The sequence below is a fragment of the Drosophila santomea genome, chromosome X, assembly GCF_016746245.2.
Source record: "Drosophila santomea strain STO CAGO 1482 chromosome X, Prin_Dsan_1.1, whole genome shotgun sequence".
Lineage (NCBI taxonomy): Eukaryota > Metazoa > Arthropoda > Insecta > Diptera > Drosophilidae > Drosophila > Drosophila santomea.
Genome location: NC_053021.2, coordinates 22,001,008 through 22,015,604, shown reverse-complemented (window position 1 = coordinate 22,015,604; position 14,597 = coordinate 22,001,008). Strand labels below are relative to the sequence as shown.

The window sequence follows — 14,597 nt, the reverse complement described above, 5'->3', positions numbered from 1 at the left end:
TAACAGTAATTTGCGATTAGCATATGATTAGTATGCAAACGTGGCCGACAATTGAAAAGACCAAGAACTTGTTTCCTGCGGCGGCTGATTGGGCAGATGTCTTGATTGCTTGATTGCTCGATTGACTGCCATGCATATGGAAGGCCAGCATAATGGGATGGATGGCCAATATGCATAATTCGAAATCGGTCCCAGTCTCCGCCACATTCACATATCGACAGGCACATTATCTCGCCCGCGGCTCATTGAAATGCGCACGCATGCGCAGACTTCGCCGCTTACCAAAACCGGCTTTGTTTCGTTTTCGAATTCACTCGATTCCACTCGACTGGAACCGAGCAATAGTAAGTCGAGTTGAAGCATCGCAACCACCACACCAAACAGTTCAAACGAAAGTGAATTGGGATCGAGATTGAGACTGGGATTGAGATTGTTTGCAGAGCAGGCGAGCAATGGAGCATACGATCCATCGCTCAGGGGTACTGCACAAGTTTTAGCAATCGTACATTACTATAAACTCAGAGATTGATATATAGGATCATACAAAGTAGGTCATTTTAGTTTTAAGCCTTTTCATTAACTCCCCAATGGCCATGTGACATTATTTTCATGGCACGATGATACCACGTTGCATACCACGACGCCTTTCTGACCCCTTGAGGAATACATACTCTTGATCAGCATCGTTTGCAGACATTACTAAACCCAAGTTGGCTTATTTCTACTTATATGTTGCCATGTGTTGACCAACCATTTATATTTCCTTGATTCTTTTCAAGACTCAAGAAGAGGGTCGCGGTGGGAACCAGCAATAGTTGCAGGTCTGATTACCATGTTGTATGACCTGTCTTTTCTCGAACCTTTTTCCTCCCACCAGCTTTGAGCCACTGAGCCACTGAGTCGCTGAGTCGCCGCTGAGCAGTTGGCCACGATCGATCGAGTGGCTTTGGGCCGCGATTCGGAGTTGGTCGAGAGTGGCGGCGCGTTGGCTTCTTGCAATTTCTCGGCCAGGCGTCTCGATCAGTTGGCGGTTTGCATTTGCGCGTTGCGGACGTCTCGCTTTTACTCGCCCGCCCCGATCTCCCTCTCTCTCAAACACTCTCCTTAAGTTTCGTTCCGGAATCGGAATATATATACTTCGATCCGTACACGTAGCGGAATAAAGATGTTGCGGCAGTGTCTGGTGGCCGTGCTGCTAGTTATAGCTGGTGCTAATGGTAAGTTTGGGGCTCGACGACGACCAATCCACCTGGAATTTGTATAATTTCCGCATTCGCCATATATAAGTACAAACATGTATATATGTTTCTGTTTTTCTTTTTTTTTTGCAATTTTTGTTACTGTGCTTCGTGCTGCGAGTGAAAGAAATCGGCGAGTTTGAGTTTAGTGCTTTAAATGAAAAAATGAATAACTGACTGCATCGCTTGGGAGCTTCGCTTCCTGTACGAATTAGGTAACACCGCCAGTGGTTTTCCCACTGGTTTTCACCCTGTCGGCACGCAAGGTCAGCTGTCCTGTCGGGAAACTGGTTGGCTGCTTGGCTGGCTGGGCATCCAGTTTAAGACTCCAAACGACTCCACTCAGTTGCGTAATAAAAAGTCTGTCAACTGACAGACGACAACTGTCGAACTGACCTCCAACTTGATTAGCGGCAACTTTGCAGCTCTCTCTTGGCTAGTCGCTTATGCTAATTAGCAATTCAGCAAGTAAGCCAGCCATCGGCATACATTTACATACACAGTCAGAAAAAATACCCCTAGTGCTGAAGGTCTGAGGACCAACTTAAATGAACATCTGAAGAACCGTTCGAACATAGATAGCCATGAATGGAATTTCCGTTGGATTGGCTCTCATTATACCCGTAACTCGTAGAGTAAAGGGGTATACTAGATTCGTTTTTCGCCGTGTAGCTCGCATATCGGAAATATCTGCGAGATGAACTTCATGAATATGCAGATCCCGACGAGTCTTTTCCGCACTGATTTCATGGTCAACTTTTGCTTTCATTTCTGTCTCGCACTCTTAAATAAATATTTTTTCTATAGACCAGTCCGTTCATTTTGGCATTACAGCATCGCCGATCATTCGTTAAGTTTCTTCTTTCGATTTCACTTTCTTCAGTGCTCAGCGGTCGGTAAAATAACTTGTTTCGAAATTCAGTGTATATTGGTTGCATTATGTAAACGCCGATGTAAACTTTATGAAATAAGCCGTAAAAACAACGGAATTGGAAATGCCAATCGATTTAGTTTTTTCCACTTTTTGGAAGCTCCGAGCAGATGCTGAGCTTTATTTATGCAACTTGATTGTGACATTGATTTTACTTTTTTTCCTTTATTTGTTGGCCGTTGCCAAGCGCGTTGCATAATTGCTTTTGGTGTGTGATGAAAAATCTGCCAAAAAGCTTATCTAAAAAACAAAATATACTTTCATTTTATCAGCACACTATTGCACAAGTGGAAAAATATATATTACCGCACTTTTGTGCATCGTTTTTCCTGCTATGGCGAAATCCTTTACAAAGAAATGTTTACAACATAATAAAAGTTTTTTAATATAGAAAATGATTTTATTTATAACGCTTTCTATGAGATGCGCATTTGTTAAATGGATGAAGTATTGCTTTTCGTTTTGGGGCTTAGCTTCACAGTTCATCTCCTATTAAGCCGCAGCGGTTTTAAAAACACCACTCCGATAAGTTCAAAATTGCGATATGCCATTTTTGCCGAACAATTTAATAAGCTTCAAGAACGCTGAGACTTAAAAGGCCAAATCTCATTATCCTAAAGGAAAAGCCAATTGGGAGAAAAAGGAATTTATCACTCTGGTGTAAGACGCGCATTTTTCATTTAAGTTATCTGTCAATCTCTTTCTCTTGCAAAGGAAGTAAAGATTGTATTTCATTAAATTTTTTTCTGGCCACTCACTCAAGAAACGAAATAAACATAATTTAAAAATACATTAAAACGAATGGGTGGGTGGGCGTGGTTTCGGTTGCGGTTAAAAGGGGGGAAGGATGGAGGGCATCGGGCACATGAGCCATTGAAACGCAAATTTGTTGACAAAGGCAAGTGGCTTTGGCCATTACACACTCGAAAAGTGAGCACCGAGGTTTTCCACTCGTCGTCACTTTCGCACGACCCTGTTGACGTCTCTTTCGCGCTGAGCTAACCAAATCGGCATTATTTACAATTTAAGTGTTGTAAATTCAGGAAAGCAGCAACTGAAACACACGCACACAGCGCGAAAAAAATGGCAAATGTTGCAAAAGGAAGTGACAAAAACATTTAAGCTGCTTAACACACACACAGAAATACAAACACAAACACACACAGAGAATGGACACAGGCACATGGACAGGCGTGAAAAATGAGGCGCAAAGCAGCCACAGAAATGCATGAAAAATTACTTGGAAATACCAACGGATAAACAACAACAAATAACAATTGCAAAAGAAAGGGACAGCCGCTGGAACGGTGCGAAAGAGACGGAGCGAGGCTGAATGTAAAATGTGTTAAGTGAATCTGCACATAAACAACTGAATGGCACTGTGTCAGCGAAACGAAAACTGGATTAAAGCTCCACTTTCAAGGAAGAAATAATGAACACCGTTAAAGGAAATCCAAGCACTTTTTTTAACCATCCACCTTTCATTGACTTTTTTGCAAACACAGAACAAATGTCCACGAATCTGTGGATTCACAACATAAAATCTACCCAAAGATAAAGCTGGGCACTTTTTAAAATTTTCCGAACTCCCAATTGTTTTCAGAAACGACTATTTGAACTAATCGTTGTCAGAAAAACTCCTTTCCATAAAATATAATATATAAATATATAAAAAATATAATAATATGTAATTTCTCAATGTCGCCATAGTATAAACAACTGAGATGAAAGCTAGTAAAAAACTAATTACCGACTGCCATCTATTTGTATGACTCTATTTTCTTGCTTACACCACTTTAATAATTCATTATTTTCAAAAACGGCAATGGTGAATTGAATGTATGTAGAATAGGACCATAGAAAATGGTAATTGCTTATAATTATTGTAATGTAGAACAACCATTACATTTTATACAAAATTGCCAAAAGAAGCAGAACAAACTTTTCATATTGACTTCAAATTGTTTTGTATACAAATTGAATTAAATTTGCAAACCGTTCGATATTTACCCTTCTCGCTTTAAGCATTCGCATAAATTTTAAATAAATTATGGCCAGAGGGAAAAAAAATCACACAGCAACAACAATGCCAAGGAAAAATCCACGAAAAATATAAAAAAATAATAACAGAAAAATGAAACAAGAAAACGAAAAATAATTGCATGATGTGCATAAAATAAAGATTTTTCCAGCTCTTCACCAGGTTTTCCCCGTGTTTGTACTTTAATTTTATTTATTTTCTCGGCCACATTTAATTTCTCCAAAGCGACACCAAGGGGGGGTGAGTGGAAAATGTATCCTTTTGAACGTTACGGTGCTCGGCTTACTTTTAATTATTATTTTCCGCATTGGCAATTTCTTAATTAAGGGCAAGGAAAAAAAACGATTTCCATGTAATTGGCCTTGTGACTTTTAAATATGAGTGCAATAAATTTATTATTATTATTTGTTCGCCTTTTTCCCTGCAAATGGTTGCAAAGGTCGAATGGCACTCATATTTGTTGAACTTTATCGTGTGAAAAAGTATTTCTAGACGAAAATGTCATAAAAGGCGTGCTATCATATATGTATATGTCATTTGTTGGCTTTTTAAGTCTTAGCACGAAGCATATTGTCTGTAGAGTCTTATTAAATAGTGTTTAACTGACGGCAGGAAGTTATTTTTACTATTAACCAGTTAACACGAAGTGGATGAATAGTTACTGGGGATATGGTAAAATCCCTTTTTTCTTCTAAATGCTGAATCCTTTTAAAGAGATTATGCAATCAAAGAGACAACTTCCAGATGTATTTGTTCCGCTTCCCCCGACGAAGGATGCACAATTGCCGCTTTCGGGGGCAATTGGCTGCAAGTAGTTTCGTTTTGCTCAACTTTTAAGTAGCTCCCCCACAGAGTTGAATTGTTCCATTCAGGAATTCAAGAGTTCAAGAATCCCCACTGCCCGTGCTGAAGTAAAGCTGAGGGGCGGAGCAAAATGGGAGGAGAAGGAGAGGGGCATTAAGCCGCTTAGCAGAGGTCGCATCATTAGCCATGACTTCTGGCCTCCTGCCGGGGAGTGGGCAAGGTTTATGGACATGGATGTGGGCATAGACCGGTTAATAATTATTAATTAGCCATAATAATTATATGAAAATATTTCTGCCTACACTTTTCCACTGCCGTATTATTTTTGCTAGTTTTTTAACACAATATTTTCATTTGATTTAATTCTGGCATTGCTTTGTTATTGTTTATTTTACACATTCCATTTAAATTAACTGCCAATTTTGTTGCTTTTTACGCCGCATTTTGGCCGCTGCTGTTGTTGGATAAATATACACATAAATAACCATAAATTGACCAAACACCAACCCTCAAATATTTTAGCAAAATATTTCCATGTTTTTTATTGGAGCATAAAAGCTGCTTTTGTTTGGGCAAATTTAAGTGGTCCCTTTTAAAGTTACTCTCTCATTGTTAATTGTTATCAAAAATCGCACAGAAATAAAAACGAGTGCAGGTCTGGAATAAAAGCGAAACATTTATGCGAAGAACAAATACCGAATATCCCATTCAACTGCAACATTCAGCAAAAGTTCAAACGGTTGCAAAGCAGGTGCGGTCTTTTAGGCTTTTTAGTCGCCATGTGGCTCCGACTTCGAAAGCCTACAATTATTGGGGGATGAGGCTATCGCCTGTGTCCCACTTCCAACTGCCCCGAGTATCTACGCCTGAGTATATACATACATATGAATTATGTATGTGTACATTATTTGCACTTGCTCACAGCCAACTGGAGGCAACTGTACTTATGAATTGAATCGAACAAATCATTCATCTGAAATCTGCATGGAAAAGAAAATAATAGCAAAATGAGTTTACGCATAATAAAAGCATAGAAATCTAATTATTCACGCAAATTTGCTCAAGACTATTTCCCAAACCAATTATCTTCCCGATGGCCTTTTTTGAATTTAAATGAGCTGTGGATGTGGAGGCTTGGATAAAAACAGAAAAAACAAGAAGGAACGCTTCATTCGAGTTCCTCGACTATCAGATACCCGTTACTCAGCTAGTGGACGTTCATACAAGATCAAGAATTACTTTTTGGGTCCGGAATATTCCTTCACAGCGATGCACGTTTTTGACTAAATTAACAATACAATAACAATGATATGAATATAAATGTACGCCGTAACAAAGCATACCCAGGTCATAAACATTGGAATGCTGACAAGTAAACTTGTTTCACATGCTCAATAAATTTGTTATTTATATTTTCACTGAAGTCCTCTCTTTTCCGAATAAGCCAAATAATATTTTTTTGATAATAATAACAAAGAGCAATAACAAGTTCGCATTCGTAGAATTTAATTTCGTTATTTTCGGTTTTTTGGGCTAAGTTATCAATTAATTGCCATTTTCGATATAGCAACAATGAAAAATCATAAAACTGACAAATAATTATAATTATAATAGGAAATATACGCAGACACGCCGCGTGTACGTAATGCAATTGTGTCCAATAAAAGTTTTCATTTAATTAATATTTAGCCTGAAAATGGATATGTTTTATGAATAATTTAAGCAGCAGTCAACCCGGAAAGTGGGCGTCATTATAATCGTCGCTAGATCTCATCGAGTTCCCCTCAAAATAAAGCAAACATTTTGGTCGAAACACGGATATAGGAAATGAGAACTGTGTTGAACTTCGGCTATTTGTTGTTTTAGGCCTCTGTTAATCTAATGCTGTTGGTCAATTTGTTTTCATTATAGTTCAACTTGTGCCGAACCGCAGCTAAATAGGCGTCGGAATTTAAGATTCATATTGAAAATATTTTTAATTATTTATTTTTTCTCGCTTCTCTTTTTTGTGCATTCGCTTGTCACTTGATCAGAACGCAAATCGACATTTAATTATAACTTATCTGTTATCCCACCCCAAATTGTGGTTTTTTTATATGCCACGCCGCCAAGCCTTTTGAGCTTAGATTTGGCTCATTAAAAAAATGGAAATACATATGTATATATGTATGGAGGTATATTTATGCTGTAAACTCATCATAAATATGCATTAAGCGATTATTATTTGTATTTATCCTGCCGGCCATTCCTACGTGGACATATAAATCTGATGTGTTACATGGAAGTGTACATACTACTTTATGTCTATTATGCAATTAATTGCCGGATATTAAATTCCACGCGCAACTGTATAAAGAAGTTTATTCTAGTGGTTTACTGATTCCTCTAATTATACAAAACAGCTTAATGCGCTTCGTTGTAACAAGCGCATCATTATACCCGTTACTCGTAGAGTAAAAGGGTATACTAGATTCGTTGAAAAGTATGTAACAGGCAGAAGGAAGCGTTTCCGACCATATAAAGTATATATATTCTTGATCAGGATCAGTAGCCGAGTCGATCTGGCCATGTCCGTCTGTCCGTCCGTCTGTCTGTCCGTCTGTCCGTCTGTCCGTCTGTCCGTCTGTCCGTATGAACGTCGAGATCTCAGGAACTACAAAAGCTAGAAAGTTGAGATTAAGTATACAGACTCCAGGGACATAGACGCAGCGCAAGTTTGTCGATTCATGTTGCCACGCCCACTCTAACGCCCACAAACCGCCCAAAGCTGCCACGCCCACACTTTTGAAAAATGTTTAGATATTTTTTCATTTTTGTATTAGTCGTCTAAATTTCTATCGATTTGCCAAAAAACTTTTTGCCACGCCCACTCTAACGCCCACAAACCTGCACTTCTACTAGCTGAGTAACGGGTATCAGATAGTCGGGGAACTCGACTATAGCGTTCTCTCTTGTTTTCGTTTTATTTTATTTATTTTTATACCCGTTACTCGTAGAGTAAAAGGGTATACTAGATTCGTTGAAAAGTATGTAACAGGCAGAAGGAAGCGCTTCCGACCATATAAAGTATATATATTATTGATCAGGATCAATAGCCGAGTCGATTTGGCCATGTCCGTCTGTCCGTCCGTCTGTCCGTCCGTCTGTCCGTCTGTCTGTCCGTATGAACGTCGAGATCTCAGGAACTACAAAAGCTAGAAAGTTGAGACTAAGCATACAGACTCCAGGGACATAGACGCAGCGCAAGTTTGTCGAATCATACTGCCACGCCCACAAACCGCCCAAAACTGCCACGCCCACACTTTTGAAAAATGTTTTGATATTTTTTCATTTTTGTATTAGTCTTATAAATTTCTATCAATTTGCCAAAACACTTTTTGCCACGCCCACAAACCGCCCAAAGCTGCCACGTCCACACTTTTGAAAAATGTTTTGATATTTTTTCATTTTTGTATTAGTCTTTTAAATATCTAACGATTTGCCAAAAAACTTTTTGCCACGCCCACTCTAACGCCCACAAACCGCCAAAAACTGTCAGTGTTGAGGACTCTCCTTCGCACTTCTACTAGCTGAGTAACGGGTATCAGATAGTCGAGGAACTCGACTATAGCGTTCTCTCTTGTTTCTGCTTATTAACCAAGTAACCTTTTCATTTTTTCGAACTCGTTCAGGCCAGGGAAAGGAGAAGGAGGAGTTCCAGTGCCCCTCACACATTGCCAATGGTAACTACGCTGATCCGGCGACCTGTCGTCGTTTTTACCAGGTAAGTTCTGCAGCCTCTAATCCCAGATTTTCGAAATTTATTACATTGTAATCCATTTAATGGCACCTACCTCTTTGCACACCCCATCACCCCATTCCAGTGCGTCGATGGATATCCGTATTTAAACCGCTGTCCATCCGGACTTTTCTTCGATGATGTGCAGAAGTTCTGCACTTTCAAGGATGAGGCCAAGTGCGGTCCTCTACCAACAAGTAAGTGATTAGGAAAGTCTGAAAATTGCAGTCAGAACGGGAAAGAAAGTGCAACATAAATCAGGGCAAACACACAAAATGGGGTAAAAACTGTAAGTGCACTCTAAGTGAGGCCACCATTCCTTTGGCCAGGTTTTTCCCTCCATCTGTCTGTCTGGGCTGCTAAACGATTTGGAGTTTTGAGAGGAACACAAAAACTCTGGACCGAAAAATGCGGCTGGAAACAATCGCCAAGTTAAGCTGGGTGCACACAAACTATTGGAAGCTCAAAAAAGAATTTGGAATAATATTAAAATAAACATGCTGAAACAATTTTCTGAATTTCCCTTCTAAACAAACCATACATTTTTTTATATTAGAAGCCCTGTACAATTGTATTCGAATTGTGCCTAAGTGGATTAAGATTCCAAGTCCAATTTTTAAATTTATTTGAACACAAGAATAAATCTTTTGTGCATTTTACATGGTAAACGGTAATTGTTCTGCATTTAAAATTGTATAAAAATATAAACCCTAAATGGTAAACCCGAAGTTCAGTTGTGCACAAATGACAACTGCATTCTTTAGCTCTTTTGGCTACAGTAAAAAGATAGTTTGCGTACCAGTCAGGCAAAAGTTCAAAATGATGTCAGTTCACGATATTTGCAGTTGTCTGTATTTTTGCTCAGTATTCAGGCACACAAAAACAAAAAGGATGACATTTTCAAGCCGAAAGTTGTGCATTAGGAAGCAATTTTGAGTAAATGTCGCGTCATTTATTTATGGTTGCAAATTCGGGTGTGTGCATGTGTGTATCTATCTACGGATTGTGTGGCCCGCAACCAAACTGTAACGTAACCGAAATCCGAATCGAAATATACCCCATTACAAATCCAATGAGCAAATGGTGACCACCACTCCGGGGACACAATTCCAAACATTGTCCGCTCTATTGACTTGCCTAACGACGCTGCCCAACGGGCCACCTTGCCGCAGGGAAAAGGGCGGCTGGGAAATGGGGCGACAGCGGCAGCAAAGGGGCGTGGCGGAGGTTAAGCCATTGCCAAGATGAATGCCAAGTACTTTGGCACAGCACCCGACCACCCACAACATTGAGTGCACCTCAAATGGGGCACAAACGCGACCGCTTAAGAATAACCAAGTCTATCTTTCGTTGTCGTTTTATCCTTACACTCGTGGTCATTAGAATGGAACTTGCCAATTTAAAACTGAATACTAAGTCCCTTGTTGAATTTTTTTGAGACGGCTGGACTGCTACTCTCTAATTCTTCAGAGGAGTCAAAGAAATATTAATAATTGTTCCAGTCGTATGTAGCATTAAAGCCCAAAAGGGAAAAATAACTAAGCATTGTGCCAAACTATTGTGTCTATGTAAACTTACTGGTCAATGGATCCGCTGGTGATGTAATGGTCACAATTCAGGTGACCTATTTTAATTTATTTTCGGTGAAAGCCGTGGAAAGATCTATGATCTTGGCCACATCTATATATGAGTGTGTGGGCCATTAAAGCTTACATTTACGATTTAGTTTTCAGTTTTACGACAGCCTCAGCTTCAGTCTCGGACTTTTGCATCGCCTCCGTTCACCTCCAGAGCTTGAAACCATTTTCCCCCATTTGTTTTTTAATTTTTTTTTTGCATACACTTGGATTTTTTGTGTTGGCCGAATGCAACAGGATTTTTGTTCAATGCCGTGGCGAGCTTAGTTGTATAAATGTCACATGAAGAGGTGATCTATTAGTTTATACAGAGTCGATGAACTTAGGGTCAGTTTCTTTGATTTTCGGAAACATATATGCATGCAAAGCAAAAACTAAAAAATTTAATGGTCTGCATCGAAGTTTTGAATTTTCTGGAAGTGTAACCAACGGAAAGGACAAAAATTCAACAGAAACGAGCTCAGAATTTAATGCATTAAGCAGCACAGTGTCGCAATAAGATTTTTATACCCGAAACTCGGAAAGCAAAAAGGGTTTAAATGGGCTCATGTTGAAGTTTGCGTTTTTGAGGCTTCAAGGCTTATACCGCATATACATATGTATATTTATTCTGATCAGGATCAGTAGTCGAATCGATCTGGCCATGTCTGTCTGTCCGTCCCTTTGTCCGTATGAACGTCGAAGTGTCAAACAAATTTTTCCCCGAACTTCCCTAAGCTTATTAACTTGGTTACTGATAGACCTCTTGTCTAAGCTTAGTTTTGTATGATTACAATATATTTAATTTTATAAATGAGATCATCTGCTCATACCAGATCTTATACAATTTTTAGAGCACTTCAGTCATAGGGACAAAAGATATGCCGTTCTTTTAAAAACATTTTGATATCAAATGACTTATTTCTTACGTACGGAATCTGAAAAAATATAGCCAAATACATAGTTAGTGTGTTTTTAAGCTAACCAGTTTTTATGATAAACTTAACAGTCCACTCGCATGTTGCCCACTGTGCCCGGCAGAAAGTGGTGGTGAGGAGGAGCTTAGAAGGTTAACAGTGTTTGACAGGGCCTTGGAAAAGGGTGATAGGGGGTGGGTGGCCGGAGAAGGGGGTTGAAGCACACAGTCACAGCAGCACACACACAGACACACACACACACTGCCATATGCAGAGTGACATATCGCTCACATGCAAACACGCACTTTTGCAGTAGTCGCCATTCCGGTTGCAACTGCGACTACGACGGCTTTTTTGGATACGGATGCGGATACGGAAAAGGGGGCATAATGGCCGGAGGGCCTGGGGTCCACGGGTACGGAAGCTGATCCCGGTCCGTCCGTCCGTCTGTCCGTCCCTTGTTGGTCGGAAGGCAACCGCTTGGAAGAAAGCTGCGACAGCTAAAGCGTTTGGGGATTTGCGTAATACCGACTGGAATGTTGTCTCATATAAATAGCTCTGTGTGTGTGTCGTTTACGTTATTACTTTTCTTCGCACACACACACACACAGATGGACCCGGAGACTTCGAGGCGAAATATTGCAGCAGAGATTAGGTCAAAGCTCTGTGCATAAAAATTTGTTCCAGCGTTTTATTTTTGCAGAGATATATATGTCTGTATATGTATATAAAAAGTCATGCAGTCCGAGCCATACAACTGCATATACAGATATAAATATATCTATGTGCTTTTCTGTGGCAATCCAATTCTCCGCGAGGTTTTTCTAACCCCCAAGATAACACTAACTCAATATCCAAATTTCATCTCACTCCAATGTCGTTCTATAAACGAGAAGGTATGGACAAGAACGTAATAGGAGTTTGATAATGAAATAAAAACAATAAAGAACGCCCAAGTTCCTCGAGTATCAGATACCCGAGACATCTCTTACGTTGGTAAATAATGTATCAATTTAAATTATAAATTGTAACATATTAATAAGCTAGAAAGAGTAAAATAGAAATGCCTTGAATACAAAGATAAACTGGGATAACTGACGCTCCTCTTAAATCAATGTTAAGTTCAACTTATTAATCTGGCAAATGAAGACATTCCATTAAATATTTTCCAATCCAAACCATGGACACGTTCAGCCAACCAAATCTGCACCCATTTGGGTATTTGGATATTTAGGCAATTGTGCATGTACATATGGCCTCGGGCTTATAATTTAAAGCTCTTTCATCGAAATGAGTGGCGCAAACTAACAGATTGCCTATAATCTTCGGGCACTTTAATTTTGCAGCCATCTGCCAACTGCCTAAGCTATCCGAGGATTAAGAACTCTGCCAGCCGAAAGACTTCCTCTCCGACATCCGTAGCTCCTCGGTCCACCGAGCACTTGCCTGAAATCTCAACTGACGAATTGCGTATACGCAACGAGATTCAACTGAATTTAAAATTGTGACAGCCAGTTGTCCCCAAAATAAATAAGCAAAAGGCGGCATGTGTGCGCCCTGAAATATATGTATGCAATACATTGTGCATATAAATGCGAATTCATTTCATTTCATTTCGATTTGATTTGATCAAACACAAAATTCGAAACACGAATTAAAATATTTAAGCCACTTTTTAAAGGGTTGTGTGTTTGGTTTGCAAGGGTTAGAACGCTTGACAGGCAGCGTGTCCAAGGAAATGACAAGCTGATTTTCCACCCACATCCATACGCAGCTGAGCTGATAAAATGCAAAGAAAAATGTTTTGCACTGAATAGTTTTCAATTTCATAATTCAGTGAGCACGCTCAATGACAGCATTTCAATGTTGCTTACACAACAACAAGAGCAGTGGAAGCCGTCCACACGACTAAGAAATAAGGGTTGCGAAAAATGGTATCAAAAACTATGCCGGAGATGCGGTGCTCCATCGAGAAAGCTGTTCCCATAACTCAATGAATATATTTTAGAACAGTTTCTACACACTGTCTCCCTCAATATTCACTTAAACAAAAAGGAACGCATTATAAGTGATCAATGAACATTTTCCTTTTCCTTCAGGCTTACCAGCACTTTGTAAATATCGCATTTGCCCAATGAGTCCACCGTAACACGTGTTCACTGTACAACTGTACAACAAAAAGCGAGGCGAACTGAAACAACTGCATCTGCTGGATGGAGTAGCAGTAGCCGAATATTACGTATACGCATCGTGTGCGAAGATGTGAATCGTTGTCCGTCCACCGACGACAAAATGCATAAGACAAAGTTACTAAAAGTGTTTATTACATTTTATTCAATAACTCAGCACAAGTTTGGAGCGAGACGGCACTAGTCGGTGTGACAGAGTCAGACAGAGACAGAGAGAGGGACAGAGAGTGCAGAATTCTTAAAGTTTCTTTCTGAAATAATAAAATTTTATGCATTTACTTTTCGTTGTTGGTAAGGCAGGGCAGGATGGTTGGCAAAGAGTTTGGTTTCCAGCCCCAGAGAATTTATGTTGATTGCAGTCCGGTCCTCTGTGAGTCCTGTGAATGAGTCTCTGTGTATGTGTTTCCGTGTGTGTCTGTGTGTGTATGCGTTTGTCCTGGCCAATTAATTGCCAAGCATTTCATTTTCATTGCCGTTATTTATGATGTGACCACAAATATTTTTCAAAAGGCATTGATATGCCACAAGCATTTATTTTGTTTTCCTTTCCGGGTTTACTTTTATTTATTTGGCCATTCGGCCAGCAAGTTGATCACGAATGCTATGTTAATATTTTAAAAAAAATTGAACGAAACCCATTCATATATATTGTGCTTTAGTTTTAGTTTTTTTTTTCAACTTTTTAAACAGATTGAACTTTTAGTTGAGCCACAAAAGCGGCAAGCACTTCAAAATCTAAATCAATGCCCGACTCAGGAGACTTTCCCACTATATACAATTCCGTTCCGTGTTTTTGTTGCTGGATTAAACTTTTCATTTGCATAATTGATACATTGAAGCTAAATAATTAAATCGCAGTTAAGCACTGTCGAAGGGCTTAATCGAAACAAAAACTTCAGGTTCCTTTCAAGTCAGCACATTTTACTCTCTTCACCTTACAGTGAAATATACTTCAAGGAAAAATTATAACAGCATGGATTTGATTAATGATATGGAGCTGGGAATTATTTCCACAAACCGAATTGGGCTTATTTGCGAATGTTAAAGGACTTAATACAATTGAATGATTTGTTTACTAGTTGT

At 39.4% G+C, this 14,597-nt stretch overlaps 1 protein-coding gene across 1 annotated transcript in view; it reads left to right on the top strand.

Annotated features, from left to right (window-relative positions):
* The first annotated feature begins 1,008 nt into the window (after positions 1 to 1,008).
* LOC120456897 (chitin deacetylase 1) overlaps positions 1,009 to 14,597 on the top strand; it is a 44,372-nt gene continuing 30,783 nt past the window's right edge. Inside the window, exons 1-3 of the mRNA XM_039643999.2 lie at positions 1,009 to 1,217; positions 8,686 to 8,777; positions 8,878 to 8,989. Coding sequence (XP_039499933.1) covers positions 1,166 to 1,217; positions 8,686 to 8,777; positions 8,878 to 8,989 — 256 coding nt within the window. The 5' untranslated portion in view covers positions 1,009 to 1,165. The remainder of the gene's footprint in view (positions 1,218 to 8,685; positions 8,778 to 8,877; positions 8,990 to 14,597) is intronic.